General features: G+C 40.4%; 1 protein-coding gene across 1 annotated transcript; it reads left to right on the top strand.

The window, feature by feature from the left end:
* The first annotated feature begins 244 nt into the window (after positions 1-244).
* Positions 245-16,255, top strand: RGS18 (regulator of G protein signaling 18). The gene is made up of 6 exons (XM_024576115.4): positions 245-376; positions 488-613; positions 1,080-1,181; positions 2,184-2,245; positions 12,319-12,485; positions 13,830-16,255. Exons 2-6 carry the CDS (start codon positions 495-497, stop codon positions 14,085-14,087), a joined length of 708 nt encoding a protein of 235 aa, XP_024431883.1. The 5' UTR covers positions 245-376; positions 488-494; the 3' UTR covers positions 14,088-16,255.
* Positions 16,256-24,986: the final 8,731 nt, after the last annotated feature.

The following is a 24,986-nucleotide window of genomic DNA, read 5'->3' as shown; positions in this document are numbered from 1 at the left end:
TGGGGCTGCGGTGTCTTTTTTAATAAGGACATCACCACGCTAACATGCCAAGGGCCATCTCGGGGCAGGGCGCAGAACTTCGCCACGACACCTTGGCACGCAGACTGCGCACATTAAAGAACCTCTGAAAGTTCGTGTGGGAAATGGCAGCGTCGCTGGGGCCACTGAAGCGTCATCTGGTTGCACAACCGGGAAAGAGAAGTGCTGTGGCAACACTAGGCTTTATCTCAGGGACCAAGCGTCGCTGTGTGAGTTTGTGGTGTCATTTCCCTAAACGACGTGGGGCCGTGTTGCACTTCGGTTCTTCACTTCTACATTTTTCCGTCTCTACAGGGGCAGAGACACGGCTCTTGGAACTCTTTATTTCTTTTAAATTGTAAGCCTCGCTGCCTCAGTGGAGATAACATTTCCTTCTACCATGGATTCCCATGGAATTATAGCATTAACAGGTGAAGGACTTGATAAATTACACATTTCTTCTTTCTAGAGAGACCATGGGAACATCACTGATTTTCTTTTCTCAATTAAGTATGTGCGAATCAAAGGAAAAAGCTTTTTTCAAGTTAATACATGGTTCAGCAAAAGAAGACGCAAGCAAAGAAGCCAAAATCAGGTAAAATTATAATTTTTAAAATCTGCCTTACACTTTAAAAACACATTACTGATGAATATTTGTTAGCCCTTGTTTTTAAAAGCCAATTTAAAATATATTGATTGTACTATTGCCATGAAAATTAAGTTTTTATTGGAAGTAAACAACTGCTAAGTGTAGTATTTTCCTTTTAAAAAAAGTACAATTTTAACTATACAAACTAGTAACAATCTTTACGGAAATAGAATCTTAAATAATTTACAGTCATGAGGGAAAAAAGAAACAAATATTTCACATACGCTATCCTAATTCCTGTGCAAACATAGTGTTTAAGTGAAATTCTTTAAGAAAACCATTGTGAGTGTGCGCGGTGAGTGTGGGTGGTGAGTGAGCTGTCCAGGGAAGCCGTCCATTCCCACCTGGACACAGACACAGGGACAGAGTCCATGGTCCCAGATGTCCTGAGGCTAATACCTTTTCATCACAGAGCGAAGGAAAAGAGAAACCGGCTAAGTCTTCTCCTGCAGAAAGCTGAGTTCCATGAAGAGTCACACCCCAGCAGATCTGGGCCCTTGGCCAGAGACACCAGGTGAACAGCCTTGCATTATTTGGCAGCGGGGGGTGGAGGGATTTTGCTGATGCCATGGTGAAAGATTTCAGAAAGAGAAAAGCAGGGATTCCCATTTTATTGGAAGTTACAAAGTAATATAGCAAGGTTAGAGGTCCCATGGTAAAAAAATATATATATTCTATGAAATTTAACTACTTTAATGTCTTGAATTATATAATCTCGATAAATGTAAAGCTGCTCTTTTAAAATTTATAGACTTGTCAATTTTGAATGACATATTTTACTCCTTATAAACTGATGAAATACCCACTAAGAGTATTCACAATGTAATATTGTAATAAAGAGCTAGTCTTATCCTCCCTCAGTAGTTTGAAAGAATGTTCTAGATATAATAGCAAATAATAGCAAGTAAAGCTCAAAAGGGGCTATTTTGTCATTTTTAGCCATTTCTTTAATTCAAAGAGAAAATGGATCACCCTTATATGCTTGTATAATATAAAATCTTCTAAATATGAAATATGACCAATAAAAGATTCAAGACAAATATATTCAATTCCCTAAATTATCAACACATCAAAGTATCTGTTGCATTTTAAATGTTTTCTATTTCTTATCCCTTTAATACTTCACTAGTCAAACTTCCTGTATCTATTTTAAAAATTGCTGCATATTGTGGTAAGAGTTTCAAGGAAATTGCAGTTAAAAAAATTGACTGAAAGATACTGTCAGTTTAGGTTCTTCTATTTGCTGAATCAAGAAAGATGATTGACCTAATTTTTTCTTGGTTTTTAACCTAACATATGATTAATTTTTCCTTTAGAAAATAATCAAAGGCAAAACTGAAGAGAAAGTTGACCAATGTTTTCACATTTCCAATGTGAATACAGCTTTCATGATGCAATAGTCAAAAGGGAAACCTGGGAGAATTGACTGACAAGAGAGTTCTTGTTGCATACGCTAGGGCCGAGTCATAAACAGACTTTCTGCACGCTCCATTCTAAAACCTGTTGTGTCTTGCAGAGTCTGCCCCGAAGAAGCGGTAAGATGGGGTGAATCATTTGAAAAACTGCTTTCCCATAAAGGTTAGTGGTATTTTCCCAAATACTTATTCCTTAATGGAAAATTATAAAAAGTATGCATGTAACTACACAACAGAAGCTGTCATAAAGATTGAGTCTGATGGATAACTCACAGCAATCTGAGTTTCAGATCAACAGAAATAACTAAATAATATAAGAGTCTACTAATGGAAAATATTTTTTAAATTAGTCTTAGTTTATTATGAATTATTTATTGTGGTTGAAATAGTATTTCTTTGTGCTGTGGTTAGTAGTTTCAAATTTTTAATATTTTTGATTTTTGAATGAGACCCTTGGTTTTATGAAATCCCAGATATATCTGTGTTATTTTTATTGTTAAGGGGCTGAAATTTAAAGTAGTTCCTTTAATGGACATTCAGGAAACCCTCATGAAAATAGTTTCTTTTAATTTTATAAATGCTTTACTCTTCATAAATATCATCTGTTTTCAAAGCAGAACTTTGTACAAGTGAAAAATCAGGTGGGTGAGTTAAGGTGGAGCTTGGCAGAGGAGATGGGAGGCTGGGACTAATTCTGAGGTCCCCCTTGACTGTCTCACTCTGTGACACAGCATAGAGGACAGCCAGAGGGCAGGCTTTAGAGCCCATTCACAAACGGTTGCAGGTGAGTGATCTCCCTCGGTCTCCACTCAGTCCCAGGCGTCTTCCAGGTAGCAGAACCACCTGAGCTACACTGAACTAAGCAGCAATGGGGCTGGGCAACCACAGGGTTCCCGGTTGGCTACGCTGACCCAGGCAGAGTCTGCTTAAGAAGTCACGCTTTATCACAGCCGAGTATCCACACACTTCCTGGGGCCCACAGCTTCACTGGTATCTCAGAGTTTTCCTGCTCTTACCTTATCCTTTGAAACCAAAACTCCACCCAGCAAATCCCCAGGTGAAGCAAACCAGGCTGCTCTAAGACTGTTCAAGACTTTCAGGGTGGGGTTTTCATTCTAGGGTGTCAACTGGAAGAAGGGGTTCTTATTTGGGGAGCAGCTGGGAGGGCCGTAATTCAGCCTCAACGACTGTGTTCCATTTGGTGAAATGCCACCTTTCCTTGTCTTCATTTTCTGTGTTTCTTCCCCTCCTCAGTTGTCTATCCCTGTAAAAGGCCTTGGTGACAGGTTCAAGTTTCCTTCAATTTAGTGGTCTAAAAATCCTATTTCTGCAGGCTATTCCAGAAAATTTTCCCTCTTCCAGTGAAAACAGATTCAGCCTCTGAATTGTAATATTGACTCAGAGAAAGAAAAATGTAGGTAGAGAAACCAAGGCTTAAATTTAGGCAAGGATGCAATCAATGAGGATGAAGGGTAGTAGTAAGAAGGGACGTTCATGCTGAGAAAATATAGCTTGTTACTCTTTCCTCCTTATTTCCCTGTTACTTAATACTCTATTACTCCCTTTGCAGAAGAGTAAGGTAAATAGTGTTCCTTAACTACTCACTTTTCTTCATTCCCTATATCCAATCATTTCTGAACTAGAGTTAAAATTCTTGCCAAATACATGTCAAACCTGGCCCATCCTCACTAGTTCTGCTGCCACTAAATTTATCAGTTAACGGTAATCACAGCAACCTGCATAAAACTTGCTTCCATAAGTCATGCCCCCCAGATTCACTTTATTAACATTTTTTCCAATCATTTCCAATATTTTGGCACATCCTACCCTTTAGCAAGGGGAGAAAGTACAGAGGAATTCAGTTATCTGAATTTGTTTATTATAAGGAAGATATCTTTTCAGCTGTGAATCACCTAACCCAGCATATCACCTGGTAAATCTTAAGAAATATTAAGTGCTCAACTAACATAACCAACTTTGCTGCGAGGAAAAGGTAGCCCAGGGTCCCTCTGAGCTTTGAGTTCCAGTTCTCTTCTGCAATGTAAGGGTGTGTAATCTCGTTAAACTTCCTAATCACCTTCAGCCTCCTCTCTGCTAAAGGGAGACAACCTCATCTTTAGCTCCAATGGAAACAGATTTCTGTGAGGATTAATGAGATGGCCAATAAAATATCAATGACCAATGATGGCTTGATGCTACACAAATGTAAATATTTACTGCTTTTAGGAAAAACAGCAACAATTAATATTACTGTTTTCTATCTCTCAGTCCACTCCTCACTGGATAAACATCATGGACAGGGTTAAATTTCAGTTGTAATAAATACATAAGCTGGATTTATTCCTTTAACTTAATAAATGGGTGCATAACAATTTCATTATGCTCTCACAGCCCATTCAGAGAGAAGAAAAGTTAGCAATGGTACTTAGTCCTACAGACAACCCTCTCCTAGCAGTCTGTAATCATTCTACTTTGTAAGTAGCCAAAACCAAACAGAAAAAAATAAATAAATCTGTTCTTTTTCACTGGTGAAAATACTAAAGAGCTGTGAAATAGCAGCACTCTGAATCAAGAGGGGTTAACACAAATAACACAAAATCATCGCTGACCCACTTGGACATGATTATCAGCACTCGTGATCGAAGTGCTAATTAAATTATATTGAATTCACCAAAAATTATGGACTGGCCTGCTTTTAATGAGTCCTCAAAAATCCAATGATTTCAATTGCAAAGCTTATTGTAACATTAAATTATCAAGCTTAAAATAATCAGCTAAAATAGTCTCTTGCTGGCAATGGTTAAATTCAGCTTATTTCTACTGACTTGACTCTAGGCCAAAGGGGGAAACAAAACAAGCGAAGACCTTATATTTGTGTATGAACACACACACCCATACACACACTTCTACAAAGACTCTGCTCTATCAAACTTTATAGAATTTCCCTTTGGTTAAGTAATTCTATAATTCTGTATGCCGTATCTATAAAAGGTAAATGGAAGTTGTATTAAATTTAGTCAAATGGGACATGAAATGACGAACGAAATAGAAGTTGAGTATTCAGTCTGACAAAACGGCTGACGTTAAAGCCTCTAGACACGGATTATTTGCATCCTTAGAAATGGAGCCACAGAAGAGATGGTTCTTACTCTAGGTTGTAGGGGATTCATCGACATTCACCATCTGGACCAGGAGAACACCCAAGCAGAGGGCCAACTCAGGCATGGGGCACTAACCAACACAATGGATTTAGAGAACTAACAAAAAGCGATTCCTTGCTGCAAAACAAAATTTGAAAAAAGGTGGCTTAAGGTAAGAGATAGTAGGCTGATGAGACTGAAAGAGAGAGGGAATGGTTTTACTGTGAAACCAAAAAAAAAAAAAAAAAAAATTCCATGCGGCTCTTTTTTTTTTGTATTTTTACTAATTTACTCAAATTTCAGTCTTAACATGTCATTTAATTCTTTTAAATGTCAGAAAACACCGTAGGTAAAAATCCAAGGAAATCTAAACAATATATGGATTTTAATAATAACAATGTATCAGTATTTCATAATAGCAGGGAAATGAATGTGGCATATATGTCAACTGTATTATCTCATAACTTTTCTATAAATATAAATCTATTCTAAAGTTTTTAAAGAATAATCTCAAACATATTATTTAGTAAATTATTGGAATTCCTGAAAAATTTAACCACCATTCCCCATTTGTTTCTATGAAGACAGTAGAATAACTTTTTCTGCCATCCTTGTTTATTGGCAAATTAGTCTATAATTGCAAAATGAATCAGAAAAATCTGTGATTTAGCTACATATATAATTAATAATTTCTAAATGTTGTTTAGTGAAGACAAAAGCATAAATAAATAAAAAACTAACATCAGACTATATCTGTCTTTCATAATCAGTTTCAAATTCAGTCATCAGTCTTCTCACTGATGGACTCTGAAAGTAAATGCTATCAGTACAAAGCCAGTCAATTCCGATGAAATTATTTATGTACTTTATACTCATACATATACGTGTGTGTTATGTATGTATATGCATGTGGCTCTGTGTGAAACAGCTCTGAAAGTAAAATAATGCTGCTGGATGCACATAATTTGGAAGACAACTGGCTAAATACATGAAAGATGCTAAAGAACATGCAATGCGTCATGTGGGCTTTAGAAAGCCACTAAAAGAGGTTACACAGATGTGTGCAAGATCCCAACAGGCAGAAGAAAAGGTGAGTTTTAAACAGAGGAAAGGATACAAAAAGGATTTGAGATATAGGAGATGTTGGTGCAACTTGAAAAAGCAAGCAGCTCACTTTCCCTGAGGCGAAGAGTAGTCAACAAACAGGCTGAAGAGCAAGTTGGCACACACTTTGGAAGAGTTTGTTAGGAAGCCACCTTACAGGTGGAGAGGTAAAATTCTGTGTGTGTCATATGGACAGCTTACAGGGCTGTTAGAAACATAAAAGCTGACCTCAAGGTCAGGGCTGTTGTGGAAAGGAAATGGATAAACTTGGTGACTGTATGTGTATGGATGTTGCAAAGTGAAGTGAGGAAGAAATAAGATGAAAAAAGAAAGGATGAAGCCAAGATCCCCAGGTTTTATTCTATAGTAAGGGGAAGACAATGGTGCCTTTTGTTGATGAGAATTAGAGGCGAAACGGTGTTTGTGAGAAGACACCAGGTTGGAGTTTGAACTGACTTAGTTGCCGGAAGCTTAATCAGAAGTTCTGCAGGGTTTGAGAGCACATACCTAGAATATGAGAAAGGGTTTGATTATAGATGGAGATTCTCTAACCATCTCACATAGTTCCTAACTGACATGGAAGAGAATTTCCTGTGAACGGGATTCCCATCAACACAGCACCTTCCAACCAAGACAGAACTGTTTACTATCCTGTATACTCTTTTTCCAGCCCATGGCAAATAATTCCAATATCTTAACATTTTTATTAATGATGATTTGCTTGGATTTTTTGCACCCTGAATTGTGGTTCTACTAAGCTTAATTTTGAGAATAACATACCATAGGTAAGATAGAAGTAAAATATGTATGTGTCAATCATCCTCTTGATTTGAAAGTACAAACTGATTAGACCGTGGAAAATACTTACGACTGACATTGAGGAAAGGCTGTGAGGAAATGCGTACTTCTGTTTTGAGGAAGGAAATGAGTACTTCTCCTTACACATTTCACCTAGTGGCTTTTAAAGTTGCTCTTCCCAATTTTCAGTTACCAATTTTCTGCAAAATAAGGGATTCTAGTGTTCTGAAAAAATAAATTTCTGAATCGAGCTAACCCATCATAAACACCCAATTCTTTAATTATCTAAATGATAAAAATAAGTAAAATCCACCTTGCATTGTAAGCGAATTGCACATACAAATTATTATTGCAGAAGTAACCACGACGTTCTGCAGCAGGTTAAGAGCTATGAAGCCCAACACCCGAGGGGAAGCTAGGCGACCGAGAGCTAAGGGTATGAGACCGTATGTGGGTTTCCAACTTCAGAGTCACACGACTTTTGTTTCATTTGGTTTCTCGGCATCAGAAAACTACTCCAGCAGATGCCAGAGTTGCCACTTTGAAACATACAATTCCAGGCATTTCGTTCTGATCTTGGGTTCTAACAGGAGGCTTTGGCAGCTGCATTTACCACCACTACCGTCTGAAGGTCTGCTCAGTAAGTGACAGCCTCCGTGTGACAGATGGCTCCGTTGTGACTTAACGCAGCTGCCCAAAGTGAGGAAGAGAAACAGGAAGTAGCTAATGCGCTCAGATTATCTTGCACAACACAGCGTGTCACTTTTAAAAAAGCAATTTACTTCGACTTTTAAACAAATGCACTCCTACCTTATTCATTGTTAGTTGCTTTCTTGAGTCAGTATTTATTCTTCTCCATTGTAGTCATATGATGCCAACAGAGTCCATTCACTGTGAGCCCATCACTCAAAGTGACATTCTTAGTGCGTGGCCCTTTTACTAACACTGGTGCTGGGAGTTCCTTTTGAATGTCTGTATCGATCAAATTCAAGACTAACCACGGTGGCAAAGGGCTCTGCACGATATTCCAGGCACACCAGCCAGCACACAGTCCACACTCGTGCTTGGAGGGTTAGCAAGGGACTATATTTTAAGTAGCATTTATGTTGTTTTCTGAAAGACTTCTTTCTGCATTCCACGCATGCTCTGATCTTTCTCTGAAGCTCCAAACAGACTGTTTCCCTGCAATAGTCCTTCATCAGTCGTTGATGTATATACATATGCCTGCTTTGTCTAACCTCCTCCATGTCCCTTCATAGTCAGGACTTCATTGCTTTACAGTGGCTCATTGGTAAAGGTTCTATAATTTTATACAAAATAAGCCTGGGCTCCAACCCCAGGGCTATCTTTTACTAGCTGTAGAATTCAAAGCAACTTAACTCTCTGAACCTCAGTTTTTCCATCTGTATAATGGGTATAACGAGACGTACTCCACAGGGCTGGCGTGGAAATTAAATGGCACTGCACCCACCAAGAGCATGGCCCAAAGTGCCAAGACCTTGCAAACCCTCCCAATTTCTAACTATTGTAACGAATATTGCATTTTCAGTATATAAAACAGTCCTCAGGTTCATACTAGGTATTTCATAAATTTTTCAAAGATAGATGAAAGAAGTTATTTTTAATAAATAAGAGCCAATTTCAGTTACCTTGCAACTGAAATAGATGATCCATTTTAGGTGTCAGTACAAAGAATTTCATTAAAACAGATTTATTAGTAAGAAAAGCAATGGTCATATCCTTCTAAAATTGGGATCATTATTAGTAAACTCACTTTAGGAACAACTTGAGGTTTAAAAACTGATCGATCTGTGCTGATACATATGTAGGGAGGGAAGAAATTGAAATGTAAAAGTTGTTTTTCTTCACTGGGGTCTAAGTGACTCTGTTTCTGTCCCGCCACTGTAAGAGAACAGGCATTTCATTTGGCCAACTTTGCTTCAATTTCCCTTCCAATAGTAAGAGAGGAACAAGTAGGAACAAAGCGAAAGTGCCTTTGTTTGTGCGACACACTAAACACACAGACCGATGACACCCTGCCCCATACTTGGGTGTCGGCAGAGTGCACATTTCCACGTGCCCGCTTTTCGTTCTTTTAATCAGGGTTACCGGGGAACATTCTCACCATTGTGTTGTCGCTTTGCTTCCTGTGGCTTCCCAATACCTAGCCAAGGAGTTCTTTCCAGAAATCCACGTTACAACAACCACCAAGCAAATACGAAATTTCAGGTTTCCATTTTTAAAAAATGCAAAGCAACTATCAGTTCTGAAGATAATTATTGGGGCCAAACTGAGAGTTGTAATTTTTTTAAAGAATGTAAGCCAGTATAAAGTGGATGTTTACTGGGAAGGAAAAGGACACAGTTTAGAAACTTGAGAGTAAGGAAGTACGAGTGTTTCGTTAAGCAGTGGTTTTCCATTACACTAAAAATTTACCCAGAGGAAACTTCTCAGGGATTTTTTTTTTTTGGAAGTTCTGGTGGAGACTGGGGCATGACTACGGAATGATTCAGACAAGTTGGTCTGCAGATCATTGTCGGTGAGATGGTTTTGCTTTTTCAGACCCAAACATTGTCCACATTTCTAATACTCCTTCAGCGTTGAATCAGGGGTTGAAAGGCTTATTTCACCGTAGTCTCTGGTTTCCTTCCGAATCATCACAGAAGAGGAAGGAAGAAAATAAATAAAAAGACAACAATAAAAGCAGAGATTAGGCAACGAAGCACCTTGCCAGTCACATAAATAGAAAAGGAAGAAGTTTTGAAGCTGTAGGCAACCAGCCTCACACTCCAGGCCTGCCGGGTCCGGAAACGCGCTGCCATAGTTTTCAACCACTAAAGGACCATGACCTCAGTAACAAAGGTGACTCATCCTGCTTTTGTACGAGTCCAGGTACTGAAATACCAAGGGTGAAAGGAATTGTGGGGAACAAAATCAAACAGGAATACCCCCAAAACCAAGAACCCCATGACGGCTGCTGTGAGAACAGACCCCGGCAAATCCCACCCACCTGACTTCCTCTGGTTCATTCTGGCAGCAATTTTGTTTACAAACTTTGTTTACAGATACAAGCACCAGGAAGAGATCACTGACTGTATTCTTAAGTATATACATTCTTAGGTTCTTAGGGAAAATCTTCTGTGTCAAAAGTCTTTGAAGAAACTTTGCCCGTTCATAATTCCCTGGGACCTTCTAAGAAAAAACACCTGACTCAATTTGAAACATTAATCTTGAAAACAAAACCCTGGGCTGGAGAAGTAAGGAGAAGGCACGGTTGAATTTCACTCACACTGATCCCGCTGGCTGCCTCCCAGCGATGAGCGTGTGGTGGCTCATCCAGGAGCCACTTGGCAACCAGGCCTCCTTCAGAGGGTCGCGTTCGACAAGGACTTACCTCCCTGACACCAAAGGACCTAGGACAAGCTCTGCATCAAGTGCCAAATGCACGGTGCCTTCTCAAACTCTTGTGGAACCTCTGGCCTGCTTGCTGCCGCTTGTTCCTTCACTAGCATTGAGCTATCAACACCTGGTGCTCTGGGTCCATTTACTGGGGAAAAGAGACACCGGCATCTCCCGTCTGTCCAGGGAAAATGCCCAGGGAGGGAGCCGTAGGTAGAAAGGGCCTGTGTGACAGTCATCACGCTGATGGCTGGAGCCATCCCGTATCTGATACTGGGGGACTGCCTAGATGGTCACAGCATTCCTGACTACTCATTTGTTAACCAAGTCTCTGGGCCTCTGATACGTTCAAAAGATTGCTCACATTTTTTTAAAAAAAGGGGGAGGGGGGCTTTGTGACCAAGAAGTTCTATAAGCAGGGGAAGTAAATGGTGGTGTGTAAAGCGTAATTTGAGGGTTGTATTAGTTTTCTGTGGCTGCTCTCACAATTTATAACAACTTTACTGATGTAAATGACTGATTAATTATCTTATCCTTCTGTAGGTCAGAAAGGCAGTACAGACCTCACTGGGGGAAAAAACAAAACAAAACAACAGGCTGTTTTCCTCTCTGGATGGTCTAAGGGAGAATTCCCGTCAGAGTCATTTGGGTTTGGGGCAGAATTCAGTTTTGTGAAGTTTTGGGCCAAGCTCTCCATTCTGTTGCTGGCTCTATACCCTTCTAGAACCCACCACGTTCTCTGGCTCATCACCACCTTCTTCAACCTCCAAGGGCAGCAACAGTCCTCACATGGCGCCTCTCTGACCCACACTTCTGAGACTCTCTCCTTCTGTCAAACACTCACGGGATTGGATCGGTTCCGCCCGGATAGAAGTACGCTCCTTCTCAAGCTCCTCTGCGGTGATCCCTGTAGCAAGCCCCTTCTCCCCAGCAAGGTCGCAGGTTCCCAGGTTCTGGGGGTTGGGGTGTGCACAGTTCTGGGGGACTGTGACCTTGCCTGCCAAGGAAAGGGCTGCTTCCAGAGCAAAATACATTTCTAAAATGTCTTCACTTATTTCAAAAGTGAGACCAGGAGCAACTGAACTTATCTGAAACTCAGTTTCCTTGTCTATGAAAATGAATATAGGAGGGCATGTTCCAGGCATCGTGGCAAACACTAAACACGGCCAGGAGTATAAACAGCACTTGGGCCTCAAAACCTCCCAACGTGCTATAAATGCAAACCCCCCTAGTTATTGCCAGGCATCTACCAGAAGAGCTTTATTCTTCTCCATTCTGTGTCCAATTGTTTATGTCACAAACAATCACTAACCACAAGATAGCATTCTCGAGGGCAGTGGACATAGGAAGTGACTATAAGTGAAACGAGTTGAGCAGACAAAGCCTAGAAATGGGGTTTTAAACAGGGAGATCCGGAGTCCTGAGTACCAGAGTACGGTCTAGAAGGGGGGTAGTTCTGGCGGAATGGCTCCTCGGCTTTGTAGAATAACCACCCCCCATCCCCACATAAACCCAGGGAGAGGCATGGCTGAAGGATACCCAGAGCAAGGCGCAGAGTAGGGGTCACTCTTACTGAGGTCTAAGAATGATAGCAGCCTCATTTCAACAGCTGAGATGATTACAGCTGATTTCCACGAGGACCCGCAGGGATACGGCTCCAGGTGTGGATAGTGGCTCTGCCTTAGAGAGAAGACAGCTGTTCTGTCCATGTGTCCAGCTAGACTTTAATATCACGTAGTGATTTTCTCAGCGCTGATATGTAACAGTTAACATATGTCACTCCTTTTCTTGGTAGATGGGCTGGAGACTTTTACCAGGTTTCTTAAAACCGAATTCAGTGAGGAAAACATTGAGTTTTGGAAGGCCTGCGAAGACTTCAAGAAAAGCAAAGACCCTCAACAAATTCTCTCTAAAGCACAAGCAATATATGAGAAATTTATCCAGACTGATGCTCCACAAGAGGTAAAGATGACCGGGAAAATGCACGAGTGTTTGAAAAATGTCTGACAGAATCTACCTTCCTCAAATCGGTACCTCCGGCCATCCCACCAGGAAGGTTAGGGTTTGTTGAAGCAGACGGGGCGTCTGCAGATTCGTCCGTACAAGCAGAATGTGTTCTAGGATGTGGCCGTGCAGAAAAGGCGTAATGAAGTCGCTCCTCGGGGTTACTTTTGTTCTAGACTAATAGTGAATGTGATCACTTGCAACATTTACACACTTATCCACATTAATCGCCTTAGCAAAGCAAACTCTCATAGAAGCTGGAGATCTTGGTAAGTGCTGAAGGGAAGAGAACTCAAGAAGTTTGCCTCATGTACCACTTTACCGTTAGCTCATCTACCCAGACAAACTTTCGTTTGCCCTGACATGACTATCCCTTAGGAGAGACTACAAATATTCAAATAGAGACATGCGGGGAGTGTCATTTGGCAATGGTTCAAGTAGAAACACAAATGTGATTTTCTTTGACTGCAGGCTCGGTGTGAGGTAATTGTGTGATACAATTGCCGAAATGGCTATAAAACGAGCAAACGTCACCCATCCTCAAATGGGAACTCAACAGAGTTTCTATATTTTTATTATGTGTTCACCAAACAGTGTTTCTCCACTGGAGCGGTGGACCTGGGGGTCTAGACTGTTCAGAGTTCTGCTTGGCTACATATTAGTATTGTCTATCGGCCCACACAAAATGACAATAGTTCTTGCTTCAGTGTGTTTATTCCGTTCTGCGGTTCAATGTGTTATTCTGTTGTTCCCAATGCCAACCTTATACACAGACCAAAGAACAAGTCAGCTAATTGTATGGGGTTACCCAGGAGGGGAAAAGAAAGACCTGCCCCCTACCTGAAAGGCCCCACCATTTATATATCAGCGGCGCTTGGATAAAAAGCTTTAAAGGATATTACATCTTTAAAATATATTCCTTTCAGCACAATTTTGCTTGGAGAAGAGTATAACATAATGAGAAAAGTGTTGGGACACAACAACAGCCCCACACCCAAATCCCAAATAGCCCCCAACTCATGGTTTGCCGTCTCTGACCATTACCTTGTGAATGATTGGGAAGGAGTTGAGCCCGGCGATCTCTGAGACACTTGTGATTATAGCAGCGCATTGCTCTAACTTAGCAGCGTGAGAAGGGCCGGCAGCAGAGGGAGACAAGAGCCAGGTGGAACACCAGCCCAGAGTCCATCATCTGACCCTTAGACCCAGTGCCCCTCCAATACTGAATAGTCTCGTACTGTTTCTCAGTGGTGCTTACTTCAGTGGACTGACCATAATTACATTTTTTTTGAAATCATCCAGGTTAACCTTGATTTTCACACCAAAGAACTCATTACTAAGAGCATCACACAACCCAGCCTCCACAGTTTCGATGCTGCACAGAGCAGAGTGTATCAGCTTATGGAACAAGACAGTTACAAGCGTTTCCTGAAATCTGACATCTATGTAGACTTGACAGAAGGAAGGCCTCAGAGACCAACCAATCTGAGAAGACGGTCCCGTTCATTCACCTACAACGAATTCCAGGATGTGAAGTCCGACGTTGCCATTTGGCTGTAAGGAATGTTAACTTTGCTCATTTGGGCCGCAAGCTTGTATATCTGCTTCTAAGACGTAGTGTATCTTAACAAAAGGGTCCATCATTTAAAATAAAATACATCATGTAAAAGGATTTTAAGAGGGTCAATCGAAACTTTTCTTCTAACAATACAAACTGTACGGGCCAATACGCTCTGTAACACCTTTCACTTGACTGCACTCCCTTCATAATCCGAAAAGTAGATGCTAACAGACACTGATGAATAAATACAACCAAAAAGTAATATATGTGGTACCTTAAATTATAAATTCATTGAAAGATCAATACATACATAAAAACTTTTATCTGTATTACTCTTAAGCCTATCTATTGTGAAATATAATAAATACGTTCTCTAAAAAAATCACATGATCATGAAGAAAACAAGAACTTTGCAATTGAGTCTATTAATTTATTTTTTGCTAGCCAATTTAGGACATATTTCGTTCTTTTCTATTTTTTGTTTGTTTTCTTCTCCAAGTGAATATTTTGCAAAGAATTTTAAGCAACAGAAGTTTTCAGGGTGTTATACCTACACATAGACATATATCAACAGTTTGATTTTTAAGAGGTAAATAATAACTCTAATTATTCTTCAGTCTACTGAATAAGTGTAATTTCTCTGCCACACTACATTGTTTCTCCATCACTAAGGAAAATCCCTAGGCAAATGTTGTAGGTTTGGTAAAAAGACAGTATTTATACTTTACGGAAGATGTTGATTAGAAAATGAGGGTTACAAACAACAGGTAAAAAGTGACTCGAGACAAATAAAATCAATAAAATAACTAAACACTGTGTTTTAAAAGTCATGTGAACAAAAACATTTTTAACCCCTGAACACTGAAAATATTGTGTTCATTCCAGCAACCATCAGAATCTGCCTAAAAAAGGAAAAGATATCATTGAATCATTTTCTCATTTTTCACACAGAATCTCTGAAGCTTTTAGAAACTCAGGCATAACTTAGATTGGGCCTCCGTTTTCTTAAATACCCGAGTCAGAAAATGCATCTCTAAAGGTAGAGTTACATAATTATCACAGCAAAATAATGTGTTAGTGTCTACTAGATACCAGGATTCTCTTCTGCTAAAACACAGTATCAGGTGAGTATATGAAATGCACTAACCTCTCAAAGTCATCTTGTTTATTTTGCCAGAAATTAAACCTTAAATCAGAACTTAATGTGAAGTAGGTTATTTCCTTCAAATTTATTCTTGCTGATATTATCAATATGTGTAGTGAACTTACCCATGCATACACATAATTGTTGATAGATATGCAAACTACATTTTAAAATCAATTGTTTTAGATTTTATTTTATTTATGAAATGCTAAAGACACTACAATTTAAGTGGTAATATTTGGAGCAATAAAAATTCAGATGATTTTATTTTGTGGAAAGAATGAGCTATGTATATTGGCATGGTGTCTGAACTTGTTACCAGTGATTTTAGTCATGGGTACACATATAAATGTACACAGTTCCAGACTTCCAGACTTTTTGGAAGGACTGACATACTTAATAATTAGTTTTATAGTAAAATTGCATATTTAATTCAATACATACTCAATAATAAAATACTAAGTTTAGAAAGTTCTGTCTGGCTTTTATACTGAGGATAAACATTACCTATTAAATTAATCTCTTAAATTCATTTTTAAGTACAAGCTACCTTAATTTTTGGATATTTACTTGGATACGTTTTAAAAGATTTAATTGGACCTGTTGGTTTATTCCTTTGTCTTACAAAAACATTCATTGCTTCTTTTTAACACTCTCTAATTGCTTCAAGGTTTTAATACACCTATAAAATAAACGCAGGAATGACTAACATTGGTTAAAATTAATATGATAAGCAGCAAACATTAAAATTGATCATAGAGGTCAACTTTTGTCTTCCATATTTTAAGGCTGAGTCTGTCAAAAATATAAATGGGGTTATTTGCTCAGGTCTCTTCAAAGGGTAAGCGATGATTCAGACCAAACTTCAACAAGGAAAAAAACAGAATTAATGTATCAAATATAACACCACAATTATAAATTCACACGTTTTTGATGCACATACCCTTTAAAAAATCTCTAATTATGCTACACAAAATAAAAGAGCATTCAAGATCATACCAAAAGAAATGGATCACATGGAAAGAAATGTAGCCTTTCACAGAAATGGGGGTGGTGTTGGGGGGGGCGGGAAGTTGTGTGCAGGGCAGGGGGAGAACCGGAGAATTTATCCCTATGAAAACTTCCTCTAATAAGAAAGAAGTCTGTACATATACTAATATGTTGTATGAACCTGAATTATAGACTTCATTAAACCATTATTGAATCTGTTTATAGTTTTTATTTTACAAGCCCTGACATCAAGAAACTTGAAAATTTTACTACTTCATATGTCATTATTCTTTTTTCTACTTCTTTTAAAATTAAAATTCCTAACAAATCCATTGATTCTCATGGGATTTTACAGATGGGATTCTTTTCTCTCTCAGGCTCCGGCTTCCTAAACTAAGGAATAGTTTATTGAGATCATTCTATAAATTTTCTCTTTAAACCTGGCTTACACACAAAACTATTCCTGAGTTCAAAAATAAACACCGACGCTCCCGTTTCTGACGGCATGCACACCAGCACGTGCAAACACACTTTAATATGAAAATCGAATCAGGAATGCTTACAAAAAGGAAGTAAAATCCATGTAACATGATCGCACAGTTTTGAAAATAAGATGCTGTGTTAATATAAAATAAACGGCGCATGGGAAGCCCCACACTTTCCTCCTGTAGCAGCAAGACCGTGAGGCAGCTGAGATTTCGCAAACGGAAAATAGACAACCTGTAGTTCTGTTTTCCTGAGAAATCACCGGAGACTTAGAACTACCCTAACACACTCTCAGATAAAAGACAAAATAGTTTGCTATTTGTAACTACATGCAAAGAACATCTTTTTGTTTCTAGGTATTTAAGATTTTTGTTTATTTCTCAGTATGCAAGTATGTGATTGGAAGTCCAAACTGAGGATACTTGGTTATTTACAGAATCAAGTCTCTTTCTCTCAATATGAATTACATCAACTCCAAGCAGCCTAAGGAAATGTCAACCATGCCAGTTTTTGGTATAAAAAGCATCATCAAATCCTGAAAATATTAGAGCTAATTGTTGCAGGTACTTTTTTCTGCTGTATGCCAACATTTTAAACAGCGCCATTTCCTTTACACCCTGAGCAAACACACTATTTTAACATGGTGATTTTTTTTTTACTAATTGCCTAGATTTTTATTTCATCATGTAATAGGGTTGATGACCTGAAGTGCCAACGGCTCCTCTCACACCCGAACAGTGTAGAAGAGGCACTGCCTGAAAAGAGACATCCCCTCAGCAGGCTCGTTCCACAATTTAATTTCTTTCCATGAGGTAAAGGTCATGGTGAGGCTGTAAGAAAGCTCATTTGCATGAGGAACGCACGTGGAATATGAAAATAATATAGCATAAAATATTCATAATTCAAGCTTTTAAAACCAGCCCTCGGGCTAAGAAAGCCATTATAGGAAATGGTTCCAGGATTACAGCAAACTTGTTCTGATGTCACTCGCACACCCCCACTCTGAGGGCTGGGAGGAGACAGTCCTGTGAAATGACGGGCTGCCGGGTGAGGCGGTCCCCTGTCCCCTCCTTCCCAAGCACACGGGCGTCGCAACATGCTTCTCGGTCACTGACACGACTCCACGTGCGGTCCTTCGCACCCCGTCCTGTGGTTCAAGCCTGTGTCAGGTTTAGGCCGATTATCTCCTTGTGTCTCAGAGTTTTTTGATGACGACAACCAACACTCAGCAAGTGACTGGCCATGTCCCGTGCCTACTTGTTAGAACAGGACTGCAGTTGCATTATTTTTTCTTTTTTTTTTTTTCCACGACAGAGTGGCAGGCACCTGTTGATCTGTTTCTCTCAAAATCGACTCACTTTAGTAAGAGAGCCACGGAACTGCAGTCTCTCAGGGTCAGTCAAGGGGTCCCGACCCCATTCCCCTTACAGTGAGAAGGACAGTTCTCGGTGTTTCTTGACTGCAAAGTCCCATTTTCTGCAATCCTACTGTGCATGTACAAGCCTTCCTTGGCATCTTGTGAAGGGTCCTCTGAAGCATTCATTCAGAGATGGGGTCCTGTTTCTCGGCTGATCTGAACTGTGGTGTCACCTAAGAAAAGCACATGCGTGGCTCATGTGTGCCCCCCCCCCAGGTTCCTCTGTGCAGCGTTTGGCTCCTGGTGTTGGAGCGCTCACAAGGCCTGTTTGCCTCCCTCTCTCCTTCCTCAGCCACCTCCACGCACTCGAGCTGCCCTGACACCAAGTCCGGATTCCCAGCCGTTTACTGGGCTTTGTGGTCTCCGCCTAGATGAAAACAAGTGTGTCGGGAGCGGGGGCAGTCTGTACTTGGGGCCAGGGGACACGGTGCTAGAGTCGGGGAGCAGACACAATCCTGTGACTGCAGAAGACAGGGCCCATATTCCCTTTGGAAGAGCCAAAAATCAGGCTTAGGGAGAAGAAAAGCACCTGCTACACGATCTCCGCTAGCTCCTTTGCCATGGGCTCCAAGTCAGGTTATGCCACTCAATACACGGGTTGAATGCTTCTCATCCACGCTCTTCCTTCCTAAACACTGGATGATGGGGCCCTCACCCACTGGTGGTTTGCTTCTGTGTCAGTGGTCTTGGTTATTTTAAGATTTTATCGTTTCTCCCCCTGGGTTTGCCAAGTCAACATACAGAGACATTATACAGCATTACCAACGAGCGCCACTGAACAGAAGTCACCCTGAACCACGAGTTCTTTCCCAGGTTGGTTTTGCCCTCCCCTGGGAAGACACTGACATAAGCAGCAACAGAGCGAGTGAAGCAAACGTACGTATTCACGTCCTTTTGGTTTTATATACCATTGTCTTGTCTGATAACATTCATTATCAATCAAATGAATGACTACATTTACTGAAGGTATAATACATGTTAAGCTTAGTATTTTACATTGCCACTTACCAGTGTTTTGACACTGACAATTTAATCTTTTTGTGCCTCCTTCTCAACTATATAAATGGTATCGATAGTGGTACCCCCTTACACAGCTTCTGGAGGAGTGAATGAATGAATGTATCTGGAGAACGTAGGTGAATGCCTAGCAAGCACTGAATACACATTAGCTATTGTTCCAGGAAGCAGGTCAATTTCCAAACTGAACCACAGGCAAAAAAAAAAAAAAAAAAGTGGATCCTCTTTTCCTATCCCCGTTTCTAAAAGGGGAGAACAGTGAAGAAACAGTAACAATACTTAAATGAGGGTGTCCCTCGCCTTGGCCTGTGCGTGTGCGTTTGCTTGTGCATGCACACACACTTGTTCAGGGTGGGTAGCAGAATTCTAAGACGGCCACTCAAGTTTCTCAAGATTCGCACTGCCTGGAGCACAGGCCTTGCACAACCACCTAGCCTTGAATGTGGGCGTAACCTCAGCATTTGACGACAGTCACTCTCATGGCTGCACAACCCTGGACGATGCTTTGATTCCAGCCCAGTGAGACCCTGGGCCAGAGCCCCACTGAGCCCTACCCTGATTGCTGAACTACCGATACAGTTGTGGGAGTTTGTCATGCCACAGTAAAAATTTCTTTAAATCTCCCAACCCTTTATGTGGCATTTATATAGCCATCATCTGATATTATTTCAGGTATTAAATATTTATTGAGGAACCATTATATTTCATGAACATATAAGATGAGCTGGGGATACTTGAAATGATAAATTAAACACGATCGACTCTTCCTTTTTAAATGTTACACCCAAAATTGATCAAATACACCAGATGATTACAGACCAGTGCAAAGTTCAATGGGACCATTGATCTGACTGCTTACTTTGAGGCAGACAAAGGTAGCGACAGATTTAGGGGGGCTATTTATTCAATGTTAGATCATTTATTCCTACAGAGAAAATTTTGCAATGACTTTTGAGAAGGGAGATCTTTCATTTTTCACAGAGTTACTGTGAAGCAGTACAAAGATAATTTTAAAAAGCACTTTAAGCCTCTTAAAGAAAGCACACTTTGCAAATACAAAAGAAGATTAGTATTAACAAAAGGCATTTTAATGTTCCTATTTATAGAATCACCCTTATCCAAATTACTGCCATGGCGTCCTATTTAAGAACAGACTTAATTTTTAGTGACTTCATCAGATCAAATATCTTTCTGCATCTATTAAAATGTGAGGCAGTGGTTAGTGCTAGAAATGAACATTAACTGACATTGTGTAGGCACCGTTTTAACATTCATTTCAGCAGGCATCAGACTCATAGCTGACTATGGTTTCATAATTTCAAGTAATACAGTAAATTAAAGTACCACCTTATTTTTTTTTATCTTGTGGCCGAAATGTGGTCTGGCCCACGAGGAGCCACGCTGCATTAGCCCCCCATCCACGGTGTCGTTCCCTGGCTTCAGTTTCCTGCAGTCGGCCGCGGTCTGAAAACCTGAGTGCACACAATATGTTTATTTCTCCTCGGTGTGGTGGAGGTAGGGGGCTCAGGAGAGAGGACTTCAGTTTATAGTTTAGTGCTTCATCTGTAAGCTGAGTGTTCAGAACTAAGATTTTCCCAGTCACAGAATTCACTGGGTAGCCTATGCATGCTTCTATTTAACATACAGTGTACTGGAGCTACTCAGCAGAACTATGTCCATGTTGGGCTGGGCTATTGGTAACTGGATTTAAATTAACTACATCCGTGTAGAGGGGGCAGGGGTTTGGGGGGAGGTATATATTGAAATGTTTATTACACATTTGCTTATGGGAATATCTCATTTGTATATTTTATAAATGGCATCAACGTATGTGTTTATGTGTATTTAACTGTTTAAGTAGCAGTATCGAGTTTTGTTAAATGTGGGTTGCATTCACCCTAACTTTTCCTTTATTGTCTTTTCAAAGTGATGAGTCAGAATAAATTATTAGATTTACACCAGGTAGATTCCAACAGATTAGTAAACGGAAGCTTGAACAGCCCAGGTAAGGGGGGCCCTTTTCAGAATAATGACTCAAATTTTTATTTCTATACAAATTAGTTCACTTAGGAAGACAGTGTGAACATCTTTTGTAACAACCATGACTATTCTAAGTCCGCAGCGAGCTCGCCGTCCCTACCACGGAGTTCAGCTGTAATTAGCAGGCGCGCGGTCAGCCTCAAGTCAGTGGATGGCCTACCCGGCATTCCGTCACTCTTGTAGCAGGCCCGGCACTGGCGCTGACACCTCGCTTCCCTCTGCTTTGCGTCCTAGCACAGCTTTGAGCCTGAAATATTACGGAACGGGAATTCCTTCCTGGACTACAAAGGAATGTGTCATCATAATAAGTATAAAAACTACAGTATGACAAAGCTGAGTTTAAATCTCTGTCCTAAAACTTCATTGTTGTATGGCTTTGTCCAAGTGGCTAACTGCTATCTACTCATAAGCTTTCTCATCTATAAAATGAAAATAATTACTCTTTCTTTATTTAAATGTTTGGAGAATTAAAGGAGAGAAAGCATTTGCCCAGTAGATACTTAACATCCACTTTGTTCAGGGCTCACAGCACGTAGCACGGGGAGGCTCTGTAATTTTGTCATCAAGAGTTTTACTTTGAGTGTCTGGCCTTCCTGACATCTCTTGACTTAGTGTTTGTGACGTGTTGGTGTAACTCTCATATCCTCCCCTCCCCCCTCCCGTTCTCCAACCTGCTCCCTCACTCTGGACTGGAAACCAAGCTGTGCTCTGCACACCCTCTGTCCTGACTGTCCTCCAAATCTTGGCTCGTGTTATTCTGTGAAATTTCCCATCTCTTTTCTTTTGCAGAAATAATAGACGTTTCGCAAGATAAGTACAGGGTTCTCCCCCTCTCTGCACTTCAACTCCTGACTTTTGGAAATGTTCTCAATTCTAAAAACACATCGATCACATTCTGATGCAATTATCTCCTTACAAAGTTTTGCTTTGTTGTTGGTGCTGTTACTTGACCTCCTGTCATCCTTGCTACATAAATGGCTCTTTGAAGAATCTAACTATGGCTTATTTGTGTCTGTCTCCAACATGGGGTCTCCTACGGAGTAGAAATTGAAAAAGTTTCAATGAATGAATAAATGTCTGAACTGGAAAGCAGAAATTGACTTTTTCAGGCTGACAGCTCTGGGGAAGGGGGTGCATGGGGTGGAGAAATCCAATAAAAAAAGAAAACGGACTCACAGACATGGACAGCAGTGTGGTGATCATGGGGCAGGGGTGGGCGGAGGGGGAAGAGGCGATGGGGGCATAAGTGGTAATGGAAGTAATAAAATAAAAAATGAACTATTAAAAATTCCTAATAACCTCAAATCTTATTATAGTATCACAATTTTGATTTAATTAAATATTACCTTGAAAACATAATAAAAAATGAAATGCGAAAGAAAAAAAGACTTTACCCTGAAAACTGTTTTAAATACTCACCCTTGTTTTAACTACTCGAAGGTGATAGTGGTTGAAATGTGATTAGAAGTCAGGTCCAAATTCAAATATCGAGTTTTTTCCACTACACTACTTTCCTAATCAAAAATGACTAATGAGAAGTACCCAGTTTGAAACATTTCAAACTACAATTATTTTGAATTTTTAATTCAAACTTTCAATTTTACCTAAAAGTCTTATATTAATATGAATCTACAGGAGAAATATAACCAGGACTGTAAAAAGAAAAAGAAAGACGGAAGGGGAGGAAAGTAATCAGTAATTTCATATGCATTGTCAGTGAACAGACCCAACATATTTTGGTTCTGGAGCTTGTATAATGTGGAGGTGTCTGGTGTGCTCATTCGTATTCTGCCCGAACAGCTGCCATTCCCCACCTGCTGTGCGAAGCCCACTCATCCTTTTAAAAGCTTTCAGAATTACATTTTTTTTAAAAAAAAAAAAGCTCCTTCCAAATCAGTTAACGGTACTTCAAATGTCACCCACACCTTTCCCTGGCAGTCAATAATAAGTATTAAAGCAAGAAGGTAAATAACGCTAAGATTTACTTCTGACTCCCATCCAAACCCATAAATCTTTTACATGCTCACATAATATATTTTGAATTATGCTGGAGAGTTAGAGAGTGAAATGGGCCCCGAAGGAAAACGCAGACGAGAAGCTACGTAGGCTTTACCAGCTGTGAGGTCCTGGAAGCCAGCCCAAGGGGGACTTGAAGAAGACTGTGGTGTTAGGGCTGCGGCCCCCTCTGAGGGGGAGACCCTGGTCCCATCTACTTCACGACACTGCTGTAGAAGCCAACATGCTTACAACACACATAAGCACCCAGACACATGCACGGTCCTGGCTCTCGGGGGACAACCCCCATGGCTCCCGCTAACCTCCCAAAGCTGAGGTGGTGAGGGCTGAGCAGGCGCTCAGTGCAGCGTGGCTGCTCCACCCCGCGGAACAGAGTCCTTCTGCTCAGCCCCTTCAGAGAGGGGCTCCTTTCCCCTTCACAGCTTTGACCCTGCAACTTCACGTGTCTGGGGGGGTACAAAGGCGACCACAGGCAGCCAGGTCAGGAAAAATGGGTGTGTGAGTCACAGTGGCAATGTAACAACCACAACAGAACAGTCTCCACAAACCTGAGATCTCTGTAAGGATAAGCGTTATGCCCACAAGCTCCCAGGAGGGGAGGGTTTCAGGGGAGGGGACGATGGCCCAGCACACAGCAGCTGCCCCAACTCGACCTTCCTGCGGACACCTGGCAGCACTATGTGAATAAGGAACATGATTTAAAGAGAGATTTTTCATAAAATTTCAATTTTCGGAAATGGGTGTATCTGTCCCTATAACTTCTCAAGTTCTATTTGGGCAAACACGCCGCATCCCACCGTGGAATTTTTATGTTGTTGCCAAAGGCGCTGGAAGCGCATTAAACCAGTTAAGTCCTGCCACAGGGAAAAATAATAATCACAAAGAGAGTTAATTCTGAGAAGTAATTTCTAAGCAAATCATGTAATTACCTTTCACAATATCAAAGGAAGGAGCACACGGTTTTCTTTCATTTCAAATATTCTAATAGGCACAAATGACTGACAAAATAAAGACTTAATACTCTTTCAGTCAAAGAAGAATGATTTATTTTTAATCTAAGAGGAAGTTATTTTAGCCATAAAATATGATAAGGATGACTAAACAGAGAATGAATAAAACATAGGCAGTGCGGGGGGCTGTGGTCGTCACTAAAACTCCCGAGACACGTTCCACATGCCTGACAAAGGCTGGACTCCACCTGCCTTCAGAATCAGGAGGGGCCACCTCATGTTTTTCTCCTGCCTTCTCTTGTCAATGGGCTATTTTGTGCCTTTTCTGTTTTTTCTGATTAATATGTGCATTGAGAGCAATTACTTTCTTTCTGTGCCATAAGTTTTAGTATTTAAAAATTAAGGTGAACGTGGAAAAATCATTCACAATGTTCATATGGAAAATAATGCAATTATTAATAAATAATAATACAAGAATGAACTCTGTGTTTTGTGTATTCACAACTGTAAACTTACTTTTCAGCCACCCTGTGCACTAAACTTAACAAGAGGACGAGGAAATGCATAACATAGGAGAGTCGAGGAAAAAATGGATACCTTTCCTTTTTATATGGTCGTCACAGATGTAAGGCTTCGAGACAACAAAGAATGAGGGTCCCCGTTATTACTGGGCTGAGTTAAGTCACTTAAGTTGCTCTCTGTAGTCTGGGTTCACAGTATCTGCCCTACACATCTCTCTTTGCTGTGGTAACCACAGCCGAACCCTGATACAGCAACACGGAAATGCTCTGTAAGATGCCTGTCCCAAGGGGTACGCTTCCTCTGTCTTGAACAGCCA

This window comes from Desmodus rotundus, chromosome 10, assembly GCF_022682495.2.
Source record: "Desmodus rotundus isolate HL8 chromosome 10, HLdesRot8A.1, whole genome shotgun sequence".
In the NCBI taxonomy this organism is placed as follows: domain Eukaryota; kingdom Metazoa; phylum Chordata; class Mammalia; order Chiroptera; family Phyllostomidae; genus Desmodus; species Desmodus rotundus.
The sequence above is the reverse complement of the archived record's forward strand: the minus strand, read 5'-3'. Positions and strand labels throughout refer to the sequence as shown.